At 42.0% G+C, this 20,542-nt stretch overlaps 1 protein-coding gene across 1 annotated transcript; it reads left to right on the top strand.

Annotated features, from left to right (window-relative positions):
- Positions 1 to 663: 663 nt before the first annotated feature.
- Positions 664 to 19,494, top strand: EIF3B (eukaryotic translation initiation factor 3 subunit B). Its single transcript, XM_051632309.1, has 19 exons — positions 664 to 1,252; positions 6,203 to 6,395; positions 7,622 to 7,741; positions 7,832 to 7,889; positions 8,533 to 8,661; positions 9,622 to 9,779; positions 10,682 to 10,813; positions 10,922 to 10,988; positions 11,546 to 11,592; positions 12,370 to 12,580; positions 13,038 to 13,110; positions 13,633 to 13,755; positions 14,188 to 14,266; positions 15,074 to 15,212; positions 15,970 to 16,095; positions 16,552 to 16,629; positions 17,093 to 17,201; positions 17,690 to 17,806; positions 18,918 to 19,494. The coding sequence occupies exons 1-18, from the start codon at positions 748 to 750 to the stop codon at positions 17,791 to 17,793; spliced, it is 2,451 nt and encodes an 816-aa protein (XP_051488269.1). The 5' UTR covers positions 664 to 747; the 3' UTR covers positions 17,794 to 17,806; positions 18,918 to 19,494.
- The last annotated feature ends 1,048 nt before the right edge of the window (positions 19,495 to 20,542 follow it).

Raw genomic sequence — 20,542 nt, 5'->3', positions numbered from 1 at the left:
CGTGGCGGCTGCCGCCGGGCCGTACCACTCTGCCGCGCCGCCCGCGGGGGGTGCCGCTGCCCCCCGGCTGCTCTTCGCGCCCGAGCACAACGTGCCGGTGTCAGCACAGCCCCGCGCATCCCCCCCTCCGCGCCAGCTTAGTAGCGCCCGGGCAGGCACCGCAAAGCTTCGGGCGAGCGCACTGTGGGAGGCCTGTAGGGGGGGAAGCCGGGCGAGTTTCGCCTTAGTGCGCTGTCCTGTCATCTTCTGGCGCCGGGCACAGAAATGCACCGAGCTGCCGAAATCGCCGGAAGGCTTCACGCAACCTCTGCGCAACTAAATGTCACGGCGCCTCCCCCTTTCCGCTTCCCGATAAATGGTTCGGCCCAACCTCGCCTCCGTACGCAGGAGGGAGGCGCCATCTTGGGCTCAACCACAGCCAAGCACGAAACGGGGGGCGCCCTGGCTGCCTCGGGATAAGAAGGAGCGGAAGCCACTGCTGGCCGAGCGCGGGGCGGGCAGCGGAGGGGTCGGCAGCCGCTTTTAAGCGGAGCGGGGAGAACCCGGCGGTGAGCAGAGCCTGCTGCGGGGCAGGGATCTCTTCCCTCCCACCCCCGCGCCCCCACCGCGCGGCAGTTGGTAGGCGCGGCGGCGCGAGGCCCGCTGGGCCTGGCGCACATGGCCCGGCGGTAGGAGCCTCCCCGCCCCTCCCCCGCTCCTTTCCCCGCCGCGCTCGAGCAGGGCGCGCGCCCGGCGGCCCCCGGCCCCATGCAGGACACGCAGGAGAGCCCGGCGGCCCCGCCCGACGCCCCCGGGCCCCCCCAGGAGCCCGAGCAGACCGACGGGCCCCCCCCGCCGGCGGAGCCGCCGCAGCAGCAGCAGCAGCAGCAGAAGGAAGAGGAGGAGGAGGAGGAGGAGAAGAGAGAGGGGCAGCAAGAAGGCGACGAGTCGGAGGCGCCGCCGGGCCCCCCCGAGCCGCCGCCGCCCGCCGCTGAGGAGCCCGCCGAGCCCAAGCAGCCGTCGCCGCCTCAGTCCCTCTCGCCCCCGGTGCTGTCCGGCCGCGAAAGCCCCGCGGAGGCCCAGCCCGAGGCCGAGCCGCCTGCCGGGGCCGAGCCCGAGCCCGCGGCGGAGGGGAAGACCGAGGCGGAGCCGCCGGCAGAGTCCGGCGCGGCGCAGGAGGACGGGGAGGCCGCGCCCGCCGCCCCCGCCGAGCCCGAGGACGAGATTTCCTTCAGCGACCCCGAGGACTTCGTGGACGACATCAGCGACGAAGGTGCGGGCTGGGCCGGCGGCGGGAGCGGGCGGCGGCGCCGGGGCCTGGCCGGGCCGGGCCGGCCGGGGCGGGAAGGGAGGGGCCGCGGCAGGGGCCGCGCCCCGGCCCTGCCCGCCGCCCGGGAGCGCTGGGGAGGCCGCGGCTGCTCCCGGCAGCGCCCGCTCGGGTGCGCGGGGGGTGCCTGCTCGTGCCCTCCGGGGACAGTGCGTGGGGAGCCGGGTCCGCTTTCCCCAGCCCCTGCCGGCCGCTCTGCTCCGCTCCGCGGCGGCCTCTCGGGTGGCGGAGGGCTGCCCGCAGCACCCAGTGCCCGCTTGCATCCTGTCTGTGTTTCTTAAATGAACTTCTGGTCTCTCTCTGCACCGTACGGTGCCGCCTAATTGCTCTTCTTAAAATTGCGATTAAAGAATGGATCTGTGGGCTGCCCCTCACAAACTGGAATCGTCAGCTTGTGTGCTTTGCGTTTGCCTCCTTTAGTTAAACTCAGCTCTAAACACAGAAGTCTTAACTTGTTGACCAGATGTTTACAAACTGGATTTAGTTGTTCTGTTTTTTCCATGCATCCAGACTGAAATCCAAAAGTTAAATGGTCTGAGTTGGGAAAGAGTTAGTGCTCGTGAATATGTGACGTGGGTGCTTTGTGACAAGAAAATATGGAAAATTCAAACTGAGGCTGTTTTAAAGTTACTGGGTAGTGGCTGTCTCAAAATGACTAAGCCATTGTGGAATTGCATTGATAATTATGGGAATACCAGCTTTTGCATACAGCAGCTAGAACTCTTATTTTTTTCAAACCTTTCTTTATAAATCATCTTAGTTCTTGAGTAGCAAAAGTACTTAATTTGACAATGCTTGTTCTAGCATCTGTGCGGGTTTAGGGTCCCGTATAAGTGTATCCAATCTGTTGTCAGGCCTTGTGTGTGTCAGAACTGCAAAACTGTTCCTTAAAGCATTTGATGGTTTGTTCATCAATTAGTTGGTTATTTCAGGTAGTGTTAGAATACAGTTGATTTATGTGCCTTCTAGTGCTCCAGTCCTGTGTTAGCTTAATAAAACGTCAGAAAAATAGCTTAGATTAGGAGAGTGTTTGCTGTTCTCAATTTAGTAGCCTGAGTAGCTCTTTGAACTTTTATGGTTGTTTTTTTTCTTAAAGAGACTTTGGCAGAATTGTCTGCAAGGATGTAGTTGGGTTCTTTTCGTCTAGTTAAGTGTTTGTGTGATACAATTTGTCTTCTTATAGGCTTACTACATGAATTTCTGTCCATTCAGAAACCAGGCATGTTTTCCATCCTCACCTGGTTTATTGTTAAGGGTTAATTTGGTTAACTTCTCAGCTGTATGAATAATACAGTGTTAGTTGCTGAATTACAGTGTGTAAGTTTAGTCAGTCTTGCTGGTCTGGCTTTCCAACTGTGTGTAACTTCGTGAGCTTCCTTATTCTTTTCCCCTTGTTCTGATGACTCCCCAAGGAGAAAGGCAGTCCCAGTGTCACTGAGCCAAGGCTATTTCAGTGCTTATGGCAACAGTACATCTTTAGAAACAGCTCTGAGCTGGACCAGCTTTTAGGTTTGGACCATTTCAGATGCATTGCTTCCAACTTTTTTTTTTTTTTCCCCCAGAATGGTGTTGGCATGGCAGAACAGCTGATCCAAGTTCAAGCAAAAGAAGGGATGTGTCAGATAACCACCTAGGTCCAATGAAGCTTCAGATAATGATAGTGGTCCTTAAAATACTGCCAGGTGAAGATAGCTCTGCACCCACCACACCCTGCTTTTTTTGTGGGTGGAATAAGATCTGGCTAAACCAGCTTCTTGCCCTTTGAAGATTCCTTTGTTCAAAATTTTGAATTTAAGGTAGAGAAATGAAACAATGTAGGTATTTGTCTTTAATCTGTTACCTTGTTGTGAATCAAAACTCTGTTGTATTCTTCAAGCCCATGGATCTAAATATGCATTCCTTGGTTTGTTTGTAGGCCAGCAAAGGCTCTTCTGAAAAGTGGTTGTGAAAAAATTACTAATAGAGCCTGAAAAATTACTCTTTTGTCTCTTTTTTTGCTTGTAAGCTTCTGTGGAAATGTCCTTGTTGGACATGCTTTCAATTTCTGTACAGGGAAAATCTAAAATGTGGGATTATAGGATAAATGAGAAATGTTATATACTACTTTGTTGTAATGCAATTTTTTCTAATTCCTCCTTTCAATCCTTACAATTATTATTGGCATAGCAGACACTTCACTGCATGTGTCTTAAATCCTGGGCAGGTGATTACCTATCCCCAGCTTGAGTGTGCTGTCAGCAACCTGAAGAATGGCTTACTCCTGAAGGAGAATCTTGATTCCAGTACATACCTAGAAGTTAACTTGAGAAAAGCTAGGTTTTTACTGTATGTTCCATTTTCCTTCTGCTTTGCATACCTTCTTCCAAACAGTGCTCCTGGAGTTGTCATCAGCTGTGATTATGCTTAAAGGGACTGGTGCCTCTGTCTTCCCATCAAGATTTTTGCTAATCCTCAGTGATCTGTGTGGGTTTGTGCTATCAGAATACCTGTTGCTAAATCTGGATGTTTGAATCAACTTTTCCTGTGCTTGACTTTCTTTTCCCAATTTTCAGTCTACTGCTCCCCATTAATGGCTCTCTTCTAGCTTTTTTCTTAAGCATTCTCCAGCAATTTCTGCTTTTCAGTAGTCTTTGTGTTTTGCACTCTTCACTGAAAATTGACTTGCTCTGAAGTGTAAATGGGGTCTTACCCATTTTTGATAGTTGCTACAAACTAGTAAATAGTCCCTATGAATGGGAGAAGATTGTAAAATCTATCAAGTTAGCATCTTTTAACTTTTTATTTGTAGTTCCTACATGCACACAGAGACCGTTTTTTTGAGTAATAAATACTACAAAAAACATTCTTGTGAGTACTACATAATCTTGGTGATGATGGCATCTGCTTAGGCATAAAATTTGCAAAGCATATTTCTCTAAATCAGTGGAAAGCAAGGCATGTAATAACCTGTTGAAGCTTAAAGTTGCAGAAGGCCAGGGTTTTTTGGTAGTTTGAAACGAAAAATAAGCATATTTCTTCATTGTTGAAATTCAAAATAAGCATATTTCTTCACTGTTGGAGATCTTTCCAGTGCTGTTTCTGGGCAGAATAATTTCTAGAATTCCAAACTCAGCAAAATAGTGTGATAATTGTCCTCAAAACATCAACACATCCGACACCCTTTTTCATTTGTTCACATATTTTAAATGTTTTTACATGTGCTTGAATTTATTTCCTAGTCTGTGAATGTTATGTATGATCTGACTCTCCATATGTTATCTTTATGTTCTAATTCAGAAGCATAGCAACATTTCTGTCTAGCCTTGCAGTTTATAGTGGTCTTCACATAAGCTTGAAAGTTACTGCAGATATGCATGTATATTTTTCTTATTTACATGTCACATGTGAAAGTGCCATTCATTTTGGCATGTTTGACCTTTTTTTGTTAGCAGAATGTCTGTTCTGGTCTATTTAAGTGCCCAAAACTAAAAATTTCAATGAAATGGAAATAATCTGCCCACTTGTGACTGCTGTTTCTTTAGGATATGATAATGCAGTTGTGCTGAAGCTGCAGAGGCATGACTGATTACACTGTTAAAGGGCCATTAATCTAGAAAAGAATTAAAGTGTATGTTTGAACAGGATAGCTGGGGATAGTGTGGGGTTTTATTTCTGCAAAGGTTTAAAAACAACCTGAAGTAAAAGTTATTAGAGAGATTATTTGGACATCCTTGTTTTTAGTGCTTCTAGTTCAATCCATTGAGGATTGAATAATTTATGTAATTTTTCTGATTCTTTTTGGCTCTTACAGGTCAGTAGTTTCTGTAGATAGTTGAGAAGTGTGTTTAAGTTTGTCCATTACCAGTGGGGTCATGGAAGTGGAATAAATATCGTGATAAAATTGACTCGAAGAATAGGGTAAAGTTAGGTATGTCTAGAATTCTGCAGAATGTATGTCTAGAAGCCTACCACATGAAAATAATGGAATTCTTGAAGCTCCTTATTTTCTGCACAACTTAGAGGAGTACCTGGCACCTTTTGACTATTTGTATCCCAGTGTGGTGTGCAAACCACAGCTGCCGGGGTACAGCCCTTCCCAGTGTTCTCCCCTCTGTGTATGTGAAATTTCAACAACATCATAAGCAATCTCTTCCCAGCAGAAAGAAGCTTGAAGCTGATAGTGCAGGGACTGAACAAACCATCTCACCAGCAAGTACCTCTCAAGATCTGTAAGATGATAGAGGAAAGGGGGTTGAAGAATATCCAGAGCATGAAAATGTGTGCTTGTGCTCACTTGCTGTGAGCTTAAGTATGGCTTTAAGTGTCTTGTCTTAGACCTTCATTTTTGTGATTTAATTATAGGTTTAGACAGTGTGTGTGTTCTCAAATGTAATTATAATGATGCTAAAACCTGCAGAGCTTCCAGTATGGCATATAGTTTTGAATTATGCTAACGTGTGGGCAGGAGGTACATGTTGCATTTCTTTTCATCGAAGTCATCTGATGAAATTTGAGCAAGGCTACTAGGCAGAGCTGGAGTAGTACATCTAGTTGTCTGCTCTGTTGGCAGTTCTGAGAACTTTGTGAGCCAGTTCCAACTCCGGAAACAAGCTAATAGTGCAAGTGTTGACGTCCTCAATGTAAGGTATTTCTTTGAGAGACTTGGAGTTAACTGCTTGATGTTTGGCGTGAAACTGCATAACCATGTCTTTTAGCAAGAAGGTATCGTTGGAGTGTGTTCCCTTCAGTTGTTTCTCTGATAGTGTTCATTCACTGCAACGTTTCTTAAATGATTCTTGAGTAATTTTCCTGAATTTTGAAAACTTCCTTTTCTCCTCCTATTTTTTTCATCTTTCTATCTTCCTCCTCAATGACGTAGACTGGTGCCAAAGTTTCCTGTGTGCTTCTCCTTTGCAGAATTACTTGGTGATGTACTGAAAGATCAGCCGCAGGAAGCAGACGGAATTGACTCGGTAATTGTCGTGGATAATGTCCCCCAGGTTGGACCAGACAGACTTGAGAAGCTGAAGAATGTCATCCACAAAATCTTTTCCAAGTTTGGTAAAATTATCAATGAATTTTATCCAGAAGCAGATGGAAAGACAAAAGGGTAAGTCATGATTACTGCTACTGGGAATAGAATTGAAAGACTGCTCTGACTTACCCTTGATTATTAGTGTCAATATTATATGGCCAATTTTATGGTAACCTCATAGTCATGTTCATCATCTGCTTCTACCTTAGCCTGTACAATTCTGACATCTAGTCTCAGTGATAAACAGAAGCTCCAGAGTGTCCTGAGAAGCTTAGTAGCTCATTAAGCTACAGTGTAGTGGGGAGTTCATTATGGAAACAGTTTAGCTGGGTTTGGAAGACAATTTTTTTTGTGCAGTACTAAATGAGGTTTTTGCTTAATTTTCTGCTATAGCTAATAAGAAGGCAAAAGGTCCATTTTAGTTAAAACTTGTTAGCAGTCAATGTACTGTTTATTGCAGAATTTGCTGTTAATATTCTGTCTCTGATTGCCAGTGCTTGTGTTTACATTAGTGACTCCATCTTCCTTAAGTTCAGAGAGCCCTTTCCAGGACCCTTTTCCTCTTTGCCAACTTCTGATCCCTGTTCCTGGTTAATTGCTGCTTCTGAAATTGGAGACAAAAGCTGTCCAGAAATTATCAAGCCCAAAGGGAGGGAAAGTTTTACAGAGAGAAGCCAAGCCAAAACCAGTCTGAGTGGAGTTGGGGGTTGTTGATTCTGTGAGGACAGCATGAGAGCATTGTTCTTTCTCCATGTGTTCATGCCTGCCTTTGAGGCAGTGTCCAGCAGTCTTCAAGGTGGTGTCAATTTTAAGTCTGCTGGCCTACAAATTAGATTGTGTTAGTGGCAAGAAGGAGGCTGAATATAATGGAAAAACAAGCATGGTGCTTTGATATGCCTATGAATTAATGAGCAGCTACAGAAAGATGTACAATTTCTAAACGTGTCATTCAGCTGTGAAGAGGTAGGTACTTAACCTGCCTGTTAGTAGCTCTCATTGCTGTTCTGTGCTATGTTTAACTTGCACTCTTCCCTTAGTCCAGCCTGTTTACAGAAAAGGTACCAGTTTATTGCAGGTCAAGCCCACACAGCTAAAAAGTGTCTGTTTCTGTGGCCAAAATGGAGATCAATTGCTTTTGACCCTAGTTGGTTAGGAACAAGACAAGAAGCTATATTGTAGATGCTTTGTACTGAGTTCTTAGTTCATGACTGTTGTTTCTTTTTCTTTATTTATTTCTCTTTTACTATGAGCCTGTTATGTGGTCAACAAGGACTTCCTACCATTGTCCTCCTTCGTTGTAGGTACATCTTTCTGGAGTACATGTCTCCATCCCATGCAGTGGATGCTGTGAAGAATGCAGATGGATACAAACTGGATAAGCAGCACACTTTCAGAGTCAACCTTTTCACAGACTTTGATAAGTGAGTGCAGCTGTTGTGTGTATCTGTAGATTTTGGGATTCTAATCAAAGAGTACCTGCATGGCTTGTAATCAATGAATTGCTCTTTCAGGTATATGACAATCAGTGATGAATGGGAAATCCCTGAGAAACAGCCATTTAAGGATCTGGTAAGGATTTTTTAATGAAGTGGAAAGAATATTCAGCATAATATAAAATTATTACTTCATTGCTGGAGTGTTTATGGGAAAATCGAAGTGATGTGTTAGTGTTGTTACAAGTAGCAGTGAGAATCATGTGCCCCTGTCCCTTCCTTCTCACTGTCATGAAGTGACAGGAAGGAATTGGTGGTTCTGCTTAGTAGTTCCACATACAGTAAAACTTAGAGTATGCAATGATTTTGCACCAGTCATTTAAAAATAGAATTTTCAAAACATCATCTTATATTTTTAAATGTTTGAGGCAAACTTCTGTGTTTGTTACCACTAGCTTTGTAAAAAGTCCTGTGAAGGAAGGGATGGATTTAAGGGGATAAAAAAAACAAAACAGCAAACACCAAAAAGACCCTTAAGTTGTTTTGGGCAAGAAGTGTTAAGCATCACAAACCACCCTGAAGATGTGCCTTTTTATGATCTGTAACTGGTAGTTTGAATTACTTCACTTCACTTTATAAACTTCTCTGCAATTGTAAGACTCCAAAGGTGCATGCTCTGTGCAAGACTGACTTCCACCTGCCAGGTAGATATTGATTTGGAGGGCTTCTCATCTTAGCCTTTGACTCTGTAATAATCTTTTTGCTTCTGTTTTTCTCAGGGGAATCTCCGATATTGGTTGGAAGATCCTGATTGTAGGGATCAGTACAGTGTGATCTTTGAGTCAGGAGACCGGACCTCCATTTTTTGGAATGATATCAAGGAACCTGTTCAAATTGAGGACAGAGCAGTGAGTGTCCTGAAAGTGCTGTACATTGCAGATACACTGTCAGTCTCATTCATTTTATGACATTTCAGGTGTTTTGATTTTTTTTAAAGATTCCCCCCATTTCTGAAGTACTTTTTTCTTCCTTTTGAAGAGCAGTGGTGAAATTGCATCCTTTAGAATTGGATGTAGCTGCTTAGGTAAAACAAATGTGGATTTAACTTGTTTGTGGGGTTCCCTTTTAACTGGTCCATGATGCCTATTAGTTTCCTTCATCTGTATGTTATAGGTGATTGAGAAAGACCTGAAAGCAAAGTCAAGAGTTTGAGGAGTAGTATTTATTAGAGCTGAGTGTCTGCTTAAGTATGCTGCTTCTGATCACTTTTTGCTGACCACAGAGGTGCTAAAGAGGAATAGCTGGTTTGGTAACAGCATTTCAAGGGAGAGTTAGTGTGTCTCCTGCAGGCAGCTGACTTGCTGAGAACTGTTGCTACCCAGCAGCATTTTTTTTTTTAATAACCATTCTGCATTACAGCAGAAATAAGTTTGCTGTGAGATGAGTAATGTTACTCATCACCATGATCACTGGCCACAGTCTGTATTGCTAGCTTGGCTGAAGATCAAGAGTTATATTGTTTTTAAGAAATTTTAAATATTTCTGAGAAGACAACAAGGAAACCCAAGCCTGTTAGGTGGGTTTAATTGTTACTATACAAAGGTTGTCACTGTACCTGGAAAATGTTCTTGGTGATCAGTAAGTTGAAAAGGTTTCACTGGACAGTTTTCAACCTGGAGAATAAATCCTGTGCACTATGTGTGTGAAATTAAACCCCACAACTAGTCCGAGGTATCACTGATTTGGGAATCTTCACTTAGTAGATGGATTTGCAAATATGATGCTTCAAGCCACACACGAATTCCTTCCCTTTTAGGAATCCAGCATGAAATTAATCCTTTGTGTATACTTTTTTTTTTTAACTGCAGCGGTGGACAGAAACCTATGTGCGTTGGTCCCCTAAGGGTACCTACTTGGCTACCTTCCACCAGAGAGGCATCGCACTTTGGGGTGGAGAGAAGTTCAAGCAGATTCAAAGGTTTAGTCACCAGGGAGTGCAACTCATTGACTTCTCACCCTGTGAAAGGTATGGAGTATGACATGGGTTTGGGCTAAGGGATCAAAAGCACGAAGCACAGGCATTCTGGCTGCTGTGCACTCAGATCTTGTGTAGTTGGGATCTTCTATTCTCCTTTCCCTTTGGAATTACTGCTTTTCATGCATAAATCCTCTTAGAATGAGTGAAACTCTACCTGACTTTTATTTGACTTCAGGAAAGATATTTAACATAAGCTGGAATAATTTCCTCAAAGACATTTTTATTCCAAAGGAGAAGATCATATTTTTATCTCTTTAGTTGGATGGAGTATCTGTAGTGCTAGATTTCTTGTTCTCTGAAAAGTTTCAGTTGAGCAGCATCCTCCAAATCTTTAGTACTGAAATTAATTTCTTAAGTTTTCTTTAATGTTGAAAAGCTCTTTAGAGAAGACTAAAACTCTTTCAGGACTGAGATGCATCTCATTTTGCTAGTTTTCAAGTCATGTATTTGGGAACGATTGGGTTTTGTCTTTTATTGTATTAAAGAGAGGTTATTTCTCTTGAAATGGAGAAACCTAGCATACCTGTAGTTCATGTTGGCTAAACTCAATGGATTTATGTTTGTTTTGAAACTGATGATGTTCTCATGGCAGAACTATATTAGGTAACAGTGTATTGGGTGAATTCCCTTCTCTTGCAGCATCAATATGGGAAGTGTTGCACATAAATGTAGAGAGTCTTTTCAGCCAGGGGGATGCCAGGGAAAGACTGTGTCTTGGAAACTTTCTCCCCCTTTATCATACTGTTCTTATTTTTCCCTCCTCTCCAAAAAATCCCATTAGAGAAATTGCTGTTTGAAAGCGCATTGCATTGAAATATTTGGATGAAAGCCTGCTTGGACTGACGTTGTAGAAGAAGTTTCAGTAGTGAAATTTATTATTTCTTTTGTAGGTATTTAGTGACCTTCAGCCCCTTGATGGACACCCAGGATGACCCTCAGGCTATTATCATCTGGGATATTCTAACTGGGCATAAGAAGCGAGGATTCCACTGTGAAAACTCAGCTCACTGGCCTATTTTTAAGTAGGTTGAGAAACAGAATTAGAATAGAGAGGACAAGTAGTCCTAGATTTTTTTTAATAAAAAGGCAGTTAATATCTAATTGTTTTTTTTTCCTTTTTATTTGCTTAGATGGAGTCATGATGGTAAATTCTTTGCTCGAATGACTTCAGATACCCTCAGCATCTATGAAACACCAGTAAGTTCCTGGGTTTTTTGCATGACACTTACTGCATTATCATGTCACTGTTTCCTGTGGTGTCTACTTTAAAGGATATATTTTAATAATGCACTCTAGAGCTGGGCTTAGAAGGGGGGAAATCCAGTTGTTGTTCTTTCCTGAGTGAAAACCTGTAGCTGAGTCTGACAGTAAATTTCACACCACACTTCAAGAAGGACTAGGCAGCTCAATATGCCACTTAGAGGAGCCAATAGGATCAAGGTTATGTGATGCCTCTCAGCTCTCAGTAGCAGTTGAGTGCCAAAGTACCTAAAATGCATTATATGTAGATTGCAGCCTGATGTAGTCTGTTTTGCTTTTCCATTATAGTTCAGGCTGCTGTACTCATTAATTCTGCACAGCAATTTTCATTGTATTTGTAATTGTGGGATACATATGTTCACAACAAAAAGCAGGGATAAGGATCTGTGAGCTGTACGCAATTTCCTAGTTTGCGCTCTAAGATTAAGAGTAGAAGGGGCGTGTGTAAATGTAAGAGTGTTACTAACTTCCAAACTCACCCCTTTCTCTTCTAGTCTATGGGTTTGTTGGACAAAAAAAGCTTGAAAATCACTGGGATAAGGTGAGTCAATTCCTTTGTAAAGATTAACTGCTCCCTTTAGTTGGAGTCTTTGTGTCTGGAGCTTTGTTGTGGTGAGAGGAACCTTTAGACTGTTGACTGGAACTAACAGCCTCTCTGCTGAAGTGATCAAATTAAAGCAGCAAAAAGGAATGGAAAATTCTTCATTTATTGGTGTCCACAGCTGAGAGCTCTATGCACTGAAATCCATACTTTGTGGTGGTTTAATCTCGGGTCTAACTTGGAGTCCTGTTCCTTGTCTACAAAACCAAACTGGAGTGAGTTTGCTAGGGAGCATCTCAAGATGTGTGTGCTGGCTTAAGGCAAGGTGATGTGTGCTGCCTGTTGGCAAGGAATGGGTTTTTTTTCTGTGTCTGCACACTAGGCACTGATTACTGAGATTACTGGTTGCTTCTCTGTAAAGCAACAAGAAAATTAAATGTAACCAGGTACAAGTGGGTTGTCTCCAGTGTAATTTAGCAGGCTTTTTTGCTCATTGCCTTAACCAGCCTGTTTCTGAGACCTTTGGTGGTTACACTGGGTGTATAACCTCTACTCTTCAGTGCAACATACTGTTTTGATAACATTGGTCACATAGCAGGTTTAAATGTTTTGGTATATGTAAGGCTAATAAATTGTCCTCAGTTGCTTGTCTTGATCTGTCTTTTTTACTGAGAATTTATAGTTGTCCACAACATTCGATACAACAGTGAACAGCATTTCTGCTTGTGCTATCTAACTAAAAATTAAAATGGCATATTTTTAACTTTCTTCCTGTAGAGACTTCTCATGGTCTCCAGGTGGTAACATAATTGCTTTCTGGGTGCCTGAGGACAAGGACATCCCAGCAAGAGTAACCTTGATGCAGCTGCCTTCCAGACAAGAAATTCGTGTGCGGAATTTGTTCAATGTTGTAGATTGTAAACTACACTGGCAGAAGAATGGGGACTACCTGTGTGTGAAGGTAGACAGGACTCCCAAAGGCACACAGGTATGTGGATCCTGATTATACTCATAAAATTGGATTCTGTCTCCTGATTATATCCATAAAATTGGGTTCTGTCTCATGCTGACACCTCATTTTCTTACAGTACTGTCTTTTAATATAGACAGTGTAAATTACATGATATCAAAGCTATTTTTCACAGGTCATGGTGCACAATGTGCCATATGTTTATCTTTCTTAATTAAACTTCATAAGTAACTGAAAAGAAACATGCTTTTGTGCAGTTCTTCAGTTACTCTTTATCAGAACAGAAGCGTTGCTGATGTGTTGGGTGATGAGGTATACTGTATTTATCTGTTCTCATTAAAGAAACAAATCTTAACTCCATCTCTCATCCTGCATCCTGACAGACTAATTGTGTAGTTGTCTTTCTATGCCAGCAATACATTTATTTGCTCTACTGCTTCTGTGCTGCATAATGAGCTGATCTTGGCCTTTACAGGGAGTAGTGACCAACTTTGAAATATTCCGAATGAGAGAGAAACAGGTGCCAGTGGATGTGGTGGAAATGAAAGGTAGTGCCAAGTATTTCCTTACTTTTGATCTTTGGCTTTTTTGAGTATGTGCTTGTGTTTTTCTTAAAAATTCCAGTCAACACGTGACATAAGGAATTAGAACATAGAAATTAGGAAGTTAACTGTTGAGAGGGAGCTACAGTATTTATGTTGCAGAGCTTTTCCTGTAAAAATGAAAAATCGAAGCTTTTCTTGCTCTTCGTGCTTGTGACTGACTTGAAAAATCACAGAACTGAAAAGCTGCTAGTAATAAAGTTGATAGAGCTGGTAATGTGAGTGTATTCCATAGAAGAGGAGAGACATTGGAATTACTGTTTGACTAAAACACTTGCCATAAATCTCTGCATTTGCCTTAACCTGTGTTTTAAAAGTCAGTCTGAATGGCAAAGTCTGTTAACTGGTGACTTTCCTTTCTTCAGCCTCTTGGTTTTCTTTGGTAACTGAAATCAAAGCTTTGTACTGTCTTTTGGCAGAGTTTTGACCCTTCTTTTTGGTTTTGTTTTGTTGTTTGTTTGTTTACAGAAAGCATCATAGCCTTTGCTTGGGAACCAAATGGAAGCAAGTTTGCTGTCTTGCATGGAGAAACTCCACGAATTTCGGTTTCCTTTTACCATGTTAAAAACAACGGGAAAATAGAACTCATAAGTAAGTGACTGAAAAACAAGTGAAGGGTACAGATACTAAGCATTTTGCATGGCAATGGAGGCAGTAAACTCAAAATTGTGGTTGTTTGTGGTGGATAGTATGGCAGTAGGTGCTATGCCTGACATTGTATTCCAGAAATCTACTTTTCTGGTGGCAGTTAAACTCTTTTCTCTTTGAATCAGTCCAGGTTCTGGGGAAAAAAGGGCCTACAAACCTAGATAAAATGTATTCCCAAGTTAGGTGTTGTGGTCTTTTGATACCCTTCTCTTCTTCTGCTAGCTTTGGATGTTATAGTGCTTTTTAAGGATTGTTGTTAGGACTTGCTTGCAGAGTTCAGAAATGTTTTGCGGAATGAGTGGGGTTGGTTGCTTATAAGCTAATTGGCAGCATTGAATTGAGATCTTTTTCTGAATTTGTTTTGTTTCATTCCAGAAACGTTTGACAAACAGCAGGCAAACACAATATTCTGGAGTCCTCAAGGGCAGTTTGTAGTGCTGGCTGGCCTCAGGAGGTGAGCATTGCTCAGGGTACTGAACACTGCTGTCATTTTAAGTAGGAAAAAGACTAGAGTATCCAACTTGGCAAGAAGTGTTTGGCATCTCCATGAATGTTTTGTTACTATGTAGTCCTGGCACGGCTTTGCAAAAGCAAAGAAGGAGATGAAATTTCATGATGTAGCTTAGTAGTCTAATTTTTACTTGCTATTTTTGTGACATCAAAAATGGAATGCATTTTTCAATAGAAAAGTGGATCTTTAGAAACACTTTTCAGCTGTTTAAGTGAAAATACTGACTCTCAGCTAATTCAGTTTGCAACGTGCATGTGGCTCTTACAATGCATTTGTTGTCAGCCTTGTGCCTCCTCATGGGTGGTACCTCTTAATGACAAAGCTGTTTTGTATGAGTCTTACCAAGAAAGTTTCATATTAGAGTGATTAACTAGTTGAGTATCATTTGCTTTTACATGCTTTCAGACAAGCACTGCTGTTCTTAGAAATGTATTTTTTCTTTAATCTTTTCTTCACTACTTAAATATATCTAAGCATGATTGTTAAACTTTGGCCGTAACTTGCCTATAGGATGTTTTCACTGTGACTTAAAGAACAGAAATAAAATGGGTTAAGAGTCACTGAACATAAAACAAATTGTAATTCTTTCCTGGGCTGTTTTTTCTTTCTAGACAGAGAGACTGATATGAGCGTGTCTCTTGAAAATGTATCTTTGCAGTGAGGAGCTGTAAAGATGCAGCTGGTGAAATGCTTTTAAGAAAACAGGCTATACTGGTGTGTAAAACAACCTGTCTTGTTTTGTCTTTGCAGCATGAACGGTGCCTTAGCATTTGTTGATACATCTGACTGCACCATGATGAATATTGCTGAACACTATACAGCTTCAGATGTGGAATGGGATCCTACAGGCAGATACATTGTGACTTCTGTGTCTTGGTGGAGCCACAAGGTGCTGATGCTTTCCATTTTGTTTTTATTTCTTCCAGAAGTATTGGAAAGGGCTGTTGGTTAGGAAGAGAAAATGAATGTCTGTCATCCATCATATGACTTAAAACCTGCACCATAATATCAGTATTTATTTGGGCCGTGAGCTTCACCAGTTAGCCAAAATAAATTCTGGAAGGGCAGTATAAACAGAGTGTCCTTTTTCTGAATTTTCATTATGTCTGTGGTAAGGCACTGGAATAGGTTGCCCAGGAAGGTTGTGGCTGCCACCTCCCTGGAGGTGTTCAAGGCCAGGTGGGATGAGGGTTGTGCAGCCTGTTCTGGTGTGAGGTGTCCCAGGGAGATTGAAACCTGATGATCTTTAAGGTCCCTTCCAACCTTCACCATTCTATTCTGTAGCTGTTTGACACTTTATCTCCTTGTAGTGCACTCAGAACAGCAGGGTTTACTGCACCTGTCATTACTTTTGCCTGGTTCCAGCCACTGTGCTGTAATCCTCTTCTGTACAAGTATAGAATCTGAGACTTAAAAATAGGAGAGAAAGGCTGGTTTATTTTCAAATTATTATGAAGGCTTGCAAAGCTTCCATGGAGCAAATATTTTTGCGGAGGAGTTTATGTGCAAGGAAGACACTAACAAAAAGCATCCAGGTGCTGGTGACTGATGGTGCTGATTTTATAAAAAAGGCTTTTAAGACAGAGTGAGGACTGGAGTGTTAACTTGTAGCTTATCTTGACTGAGCTTGTGTACTGCTCTTCCAGGTGGACAATGCGTATTGGTTATGGACCTTCCAAGGCCGTCTGCTTCAGAAGAACAATAAAGACAGGTTCTGTCAGCTCCTCTGGAGACCACGACCAGCCACCTTGCTCAGTGAGGATCAGATAAAGGTAGTGTATTCTACTGACTCTTTCTGCTGACTTTGATTGGGTGTAAAGGCATACTTGATTTATTCTCTCTTCCTGAGAGTGAGGCTTCAACTGTTACACAACCACTCAGGTGCCTTTTCCTCTGAATTTGTGAAAAGAAAAAAAGAAAACCTACCAAAAAACCACACACCCCACTATATTGCTGTAGGAGACCTCACTTCTGGGAATGACTGTAGGTATTAACTGGTTTTCAGGCACAGAACAGAAATGGTGACCAGTTATTCTCACAGTGAAGCAGTATAAAGAATAACAACATTGAATTTAACTGTCCAGACTACACTGATTGCAAAGGGGAATTGCCTAGAAGAGAGATGTCTTTCAAAAATGCAAAGCCTGCTGAGGCTTCCTGAAGGAGTTTTTCCAGAACATGATTGCCAGTCTGATATCCTAGTTGAAATAAAATTCCCTGTTTTACAGCAAATTAAGAAGGACCTGAAGAAATACTCCAAGATATTTGAGCAGAAGGATCGCCTGAGCCAGTCCAAAGCTTCAAAGGCAAGACAATTTCAGAATATCATAATACAGATTAAAGTCTTGTAACCTTGTCCTTTGTTATTTTGTAACATTGATAATGTCAGTTAAATTTCTTTTATAACAAACATCTGTGTTCATTTGAATCTACATGTTTAGAGTTACTTCCAATAGGCAGTTCAGACAGATACTTCTAAACTCAGAGGTTAGTCTAGAGAGTCACTGGTGGTACCTCATGGTAAAATTTTGGGGTTCTTGGTGACTTGCTGTATTAGCCAGTCTTTAAATTAGGAAATTCTCTCTATATTTAAAACCAAAAGCCAACCCTCCCCAAACCAACTTTTTGATTATGTAAGAGAAAGATCTTTTTAAGTCAGTGGAAAGTATGTTAATGAGGGGGGGAAAAAAAATGTTTCTTGCTAATAACTGTATCCCGTGTAGATGTAATTTATTGAGGAAGCTTAATGACCTCTTCCTGCCCCTGTAGGAGCTGGTGGAAAGGAGACGTACAATGATGGAGGAGTTCAGGAAGTACCGCAAGATGGCACAAGAGCTCTACATGGAGCAGAGGAACGAGCGCTTAGAGCTTCGAGGAGGTACCTCAGAGATTTGCTGCTGCTTACCAAACAACTGCTCTGTTCTGGGGGTTCTTTCACCTCTCTCCCTCCGTTCCTTTCCAGAGCTAATCCCTTGTTCTCTGCTGATCATTTATACTTTTTATCCTGAGCCACAACAGATCTCTATTTGTTTTTTGGTCACAGTAGAAAGTACAGATATTATTGGCTGCCAGAGTTTGGTATTTGTGTTTTATCTCACCTCTTCACTCTTCAAGGCAAGCATTGGGTTGACCTTGGGGATAAGACTGTTGAAGAGGTTTGAGTGTTGCATTTAACCAGAAAATCCTGTGGTGGGAGGCAGTAATGCTTGTTGTCATTAAATGAACGTAGTATGTCCTTGTTGTGATTAAAGTGCTAAATACCTTTTATTTCACTGCTGGTTTAAGGACTTTTTGTGCCAAGAGCATAAAATCTTTCCCTTGCTGCCTTGTTTGATGCACTCAGTGTTCATGTTTGCTCCATCCTAGGTGTAGACACGGATGAGCTGGACAGCAATGTTGATGACTGGGAGGAGGAGACTGTTGAATTTTTTATCAATGAAGAAATTATTACCCTTGCAGAACCAGAGTAATTAAAAAACTGTGGTAAGATCACATCCCTCTGTGTAGAGAAGCTTCTTTTGTCAGCTGTTCCTATAGATTGAATAATTTGCTTAAGAAAGTTAAGTTTCTTTGCTAGAGTGAATATATTACTCTGAGTTTGTGTTTTCTGTGGCTAGGAGGGATAAACAAAAGCTTTTGTAAAAACATAATCACAAACTGATTTATGAGCTGTACTGAGCAGAATATTGTGTATGTCCTGTCTTGCCACAATGATCAAACCCTCAACAGAGTCAGGGCCAGCTTTTAAACACAGTGAATTGTAGACTCTAACAGTTCTGTCTGTAGAAGGAATTGCATTTAGTACTAGATGGAAGTTTTGCCTTTTGGAATAATTGCATGTTAGTTGAAGACTGGACAGAGTTTAAATGCTGTACTGATGAATTTGTAGCAAGTTGACTGGGCTGGTACAGCTTTGAGTAGATGTTTAAATATCCACTTGAACTCTGCGGTTTTCTAGAAACGTTGGGTAGATTTCAGGTAGTAGCAGATGCTTATGTACAGGCTGTCATGCTTGTTGCTGAAGTAGTTAATCCAGGGCTTTTGCCAATTCCTTTTCATGAATTAATATATATTTGTATGATGAAAACAGAAACTACTTTCAGCCACCCTTGCAGGAAATGTCCTTGAAGGAGCTTGATATTGTTGTATTGAGGAGGGAGAAAATATTTTAATAGTGAAGACATTCACACAGGACTTAAAACCTGGCATGTATTCCTACTCTGTTGTCTTTAGGACCTCACTTAAGGGCAGACTGGAAATATATGTCTTTTGCAGCTCTTAGGCCTCCAGATATCTAAGAGTTGAATTAAGACATGAGCAGAGTACCCCTTTTGTACCTGTAGAAAAAAATAATAGCCTTAGTACCTTCAAATACAGTTGAATGTGGTTTATCAGTGTCCTATACATGGAGGTTGGGAGGGAGGTAAGAGAGGGAGAGAAGCTGCCTGGTATCTGCATTTCAACAAACATCAGTTCAAGGACAGATGAACAAAATGCTATTGTAGCCTGTTTACCAGCTGGCAGCTGTAGTAAGGTTGAGCTGTTTGTATAAAGCACAGTAACCTAACTCACCTCTTCTTTTCCATTTCTGCAGCACCACTATATCTTGTGCTGAAAAGAAGTTCCTTCATTTTCAGAAAGCCTACATCAACTTTGGAATTTTTAATCCATATTCTTGCACTCTGGAAGGGTGGATGCACCAGATTTTCTCCATTCTGACACATTGTAGTGCCTTTAAGTCTTGCTGCCTGCTGCAGTGAGATCCTGGGAAGGCGCTGCTTTTAAATTTTTATTCTTTTTTTTTTTTTTTTAGGGTTTGATTTTTTTTTTTTCTTTTTAAATCCACTACTACCAGTATTTACCTCCCAACTCCTGTGCAGTACTTACCAACTGGCAGTTTGTGACTATTGCCAGTGAGGTGAGATTCATCAGTGCACCTCTGTCTTACACACACACACAATGTTTCTGTTTCAGGACTCTTTCTATGTCCCGAGTGCATGGACGGATGTTCCTTTGGTTTGGGGAAAAGTCAACAGAACCAGTTTTCGTATGATGTGTTTTAGTGTGCTGAAGCAGCACTACAGTGGGCTATATCCTCCTCCTTTCAGATTGTGAAAGGATGTCTCCCTCAAAGAGCTGAATATGGAAATAAAAGCAGACCTATACTAAAACCAGGCTGGCTATGTGTTGTTTGTAGGGAAGCTTTCCCTCAATGATGAAAGTCAAACATTCCTACAGTAGCAAGAGTGTTTGCTCTATGGACTATATGGTTACTTTGGATTTATTTTATCTTTTTAATTTCAATTCCTCATGGTTCTTCTGGGTTTGTGTTGTGGTTTGTTTTTTACAGTGATGATACAGCTCATTCATCTGCTAAGTCAACCTGCTCACTAGAGTGGAGTGACTAGAAAATGAGCAGATTTCTTAAACCATTTGCAAGCTGATCCCAGCCTCAGGAATTACTGGATTAATCCAATCTTCTTAGTGAACATTGCAAACTTCCAGAGAAGTGCTCTGTATACACATGCCTTATGCTTCCTGTTACAGTACCTACTTTCATTTCTAAAGCCCTCTGTGCTCACAGGGGAAAAGCTGGTGGAGCAGATTCTCTGTATTTGTATTGATAAGCAGAAATTATTTTCTGGATATTGTCAGAGCAGTGAAGAGGCTGCTGACCTGCTGCTTGCCATTTTTGGGGACAGAGGAGAATTAGGATGTTCCTGTCTCTTCTCCCAGACTGGCCAGGGAAATGGCACACAAGAGCCCTCTTCACTGGCTCTTTTTCAACCCTGAGCTCACTTCCACAGCAGTGCCTGACAGATGGGAAGTGCAAAGCAGGAAGTACCCTCTGGGCTAAGGGTAGCCCCACTCAGCTGGCAGCAGCCAAGGGACAGCAATGTTTTTAGTACTCTTTTTTTTTTTTTTTGTCTGTAGGGAACTTGCTGTGATAGCAAATGTAGAACCACTCCATTAACTCCCATGTTTTCTTCACCAGGAAGACTTTGTTTCAATAGTTCACTCTTAAACCAGCAAATGTTGAGTTTTTTTTCTAGAAGTCTGTATTAGTTCCCAGTTTCCTGCAGTTGTTCATTCATAATCCATAAATACAGATGATTGAAGGTTTGTCCACAAAATTTATGAAGCTCATTTCCCAACTGGACTGGAAAAAAAAATACAAACTTCCTGGCAAAATGATGCAGAAGAACTTCTAGCACATCA

This window comes from Apus apus, chromosome 14 (assembly GCF_020740795.1).
Source record: "Apus apus isolate bApuApu2 chromosome 14, bApuApu2.pri.cur, whole genome shotgun sequence".
Classification (NCBI taxonomy): Eukaryota; Metazoa; Chordata; class Aves; order Apodiformes; family Apodidae; genus Apus; species Apus apus.
Note: the sequence above shows the minus strand (reverse complement) of the source record. Positions and strands in the feature narration are given on the sequence as shown.

Bases quoted from the DNA above. Each gene is read 5' to 3' on its own strand.
- EIF3B (XM_051632309.1), top strand. From the start codon at position 748: ATGCAGGACACGCAGGAGAGCCCGGCGGCCCCGCCCGACGCCCCCGGG. The intron at 10,814-10,921 runs GTAGGTTGAGAA...TTATTTGCTTAG, and splicing joins GCTCACTGGCCTATTTTTAA to ATGGAGTCATGATGGTAAAT. The intron at 12,581-13,037 runs GTATGTGGATCC...TGGCCTTTACAG, and splicing joins GGACTCCCAAAGGCACACAG to GGAGTAGTGACCAACTTTGA.